Source organism: Rhopalosiphum maidis, chromosome 4 (assembly GCF_003676215.2).
Source record: "Rhopalosiphum maidis isolate BTI-1 chromosome 4, ASM367621v3, whole genome shotgun sequence".
In the NCBI taxonomy this organism is placed as follows: domain Eukaryota; kingdom Metazoa; phylum Arthropoda; class Insecta; order Hemiptera; family Aphididae; genus Rhopalosiphum; species Rhopalosiphum maidis.
In genome coordinates, this window is record NC_040880.1 from 304270 (window position 1) to 305830 (window position 1561).

At 29.1% G+C, this 1561-nt stretch overlaps 1 protein-coding gene across 1 annotated transcript; it reads left to right on the forward strand.

Moving 5' to 3' along the window:
- LOC113559656 lies at positions 1 to 590 on the forward strand. Its single transcript, XM_026965409.1, has 2 exons — positions 1 to 176; positions 245 to 590. Exons 1-2 carry the CDS (start codon positions 1 to 3, stop codon positions 588 to 590), a joined length of 522 nt encoding a protein of 173 aa, XP_026821210.1.
- Positions 591 to 1561: the final 971 nt, after the last annotated feature.

Genomic DNA, 1561 nt, shown 5'->3' on the forward strand with positions numbered 1-1561 from the left:
ATGACTGGACTTCGTGCACTATCTATGTCAACACGATGGCATGCAGATGGAACTTTTAAAACAACACCACTTATTTTCAAGCAATTGTACAGCTTACATGCAGAAATAGGAAACAATTCTCTAGTGGCGGGTGCGTTTATATTATTGACACGTATGACCGAAGAAGCATATACTAAGTTATTTTGTTATTATTAATTAATAAAAATTGAATGTGAAAAAAAATTGATATGTTTATACTTTTTAGATGTATTTCCTGTTTAAATACATTGTTAACACGCAATTCGACAAATTTAAATATAGTGGTAGATTTGGAATTAGCAGCTATTAATGCATTCACATCTGTATATCCTTCATGTCAAATAACTGCCTGTTTTTTCCACGTCTTCCAATGTCTGTGGCGTAAAATTCAACAAGAAGGCTTACAGACAATATATTCAACAGATGTTGACTTTGCAGTTAATGCGAAAATGTTGGCAGCGTTGACTTTTTTACCATTACAGGATGTAGTCCAAGCATTTGAAGAACTTGTAGACTATTTATCTGAATGTATTTTACCAGTAGTAGACTATTTTGAAGACAATTTTATTTAGGTTATATATTATAAACACATATACCTATGTATATATATGCACAAGGTGATTTTTTAAGCATATTCACCCAATTATTTGCTTAAATTATGCATATATTCAAATTCTGATTTTTACACAGTTTCAAGTTGTTAAAAAACATATTTATTAAAAAATTATATTTTTAAATATTTTTTATCCTTAAATTTTTTTAAGGTTTTTACCTTTTTGAATGACAACATAGTTTTAATTTCATATTCCAAGCAAAATATTTTTTTGGGTATTTTGATACATGAAAATCAAATTTAGGGCGAGTAACTTAAAAAAATCATCTTGTGTGTATATATATATATATATATATATATATATATACTGTATATAATGTATAATATTTAACTAATTTTTGAAAATTTTAATTTTGAAGGAAGGTCGATGAGACAGATAAGACGAACAAAATTTCAATCAAATTGTGGAATCTCTACGAGACTGCCATGCAGGGACTAGCTTGTATCAATAATGGTTTGGAAGGATGGTATAATGGCTTTCAAAAGCAAGTTGGTGTTCATCATGTGTCAATTTGGAAGATGTTTGAAGGTCTACAAAGGGAGGTTGGACTAGCTAAATTAAAAGTGGCACACGTCGAGGCAGGCAAAGAAGAAAATCAAAAATTAAAACGGAATAATAAACCACAGAAAAAATTAAAACGAAGAAGGAGAAAAATTATTCAAATGTAGACATATTACCATATTTAAAAAGTTTGGCATACAATATTGACTTTTAAATTTAAATATGACTAAATTATTGAATTATATAATATTGAATTTAAATTATTCAAAAAACTTTAGCTGGTAAATTTTCGGTTTCGTTGTTTTGCGGATTGCCGATTAACCATTCGCCGATGTATCCGTTCGCCAAAATGACCGGTTACCTTTACCGCGCGTACAATTCATCGCAGTTGTTTCTTGATAATGTAAAATGTTTAAACACAATATCTT

Coding starts and splice junctions, on each gene's coding strand:
- LOC113559656 (XM_026965409.1), top strand. CDS start 1: ATGACTGGACTTCGTGCACTATCTATGTCAACACGATGGCATGCAGAT. Junction 177..244: donor ACCGAAGAAGCATATACTAA/GTTATTTTGTTA, acceptor TATACTTTTTAG/ATGTATTTCCTGTTTAAATA.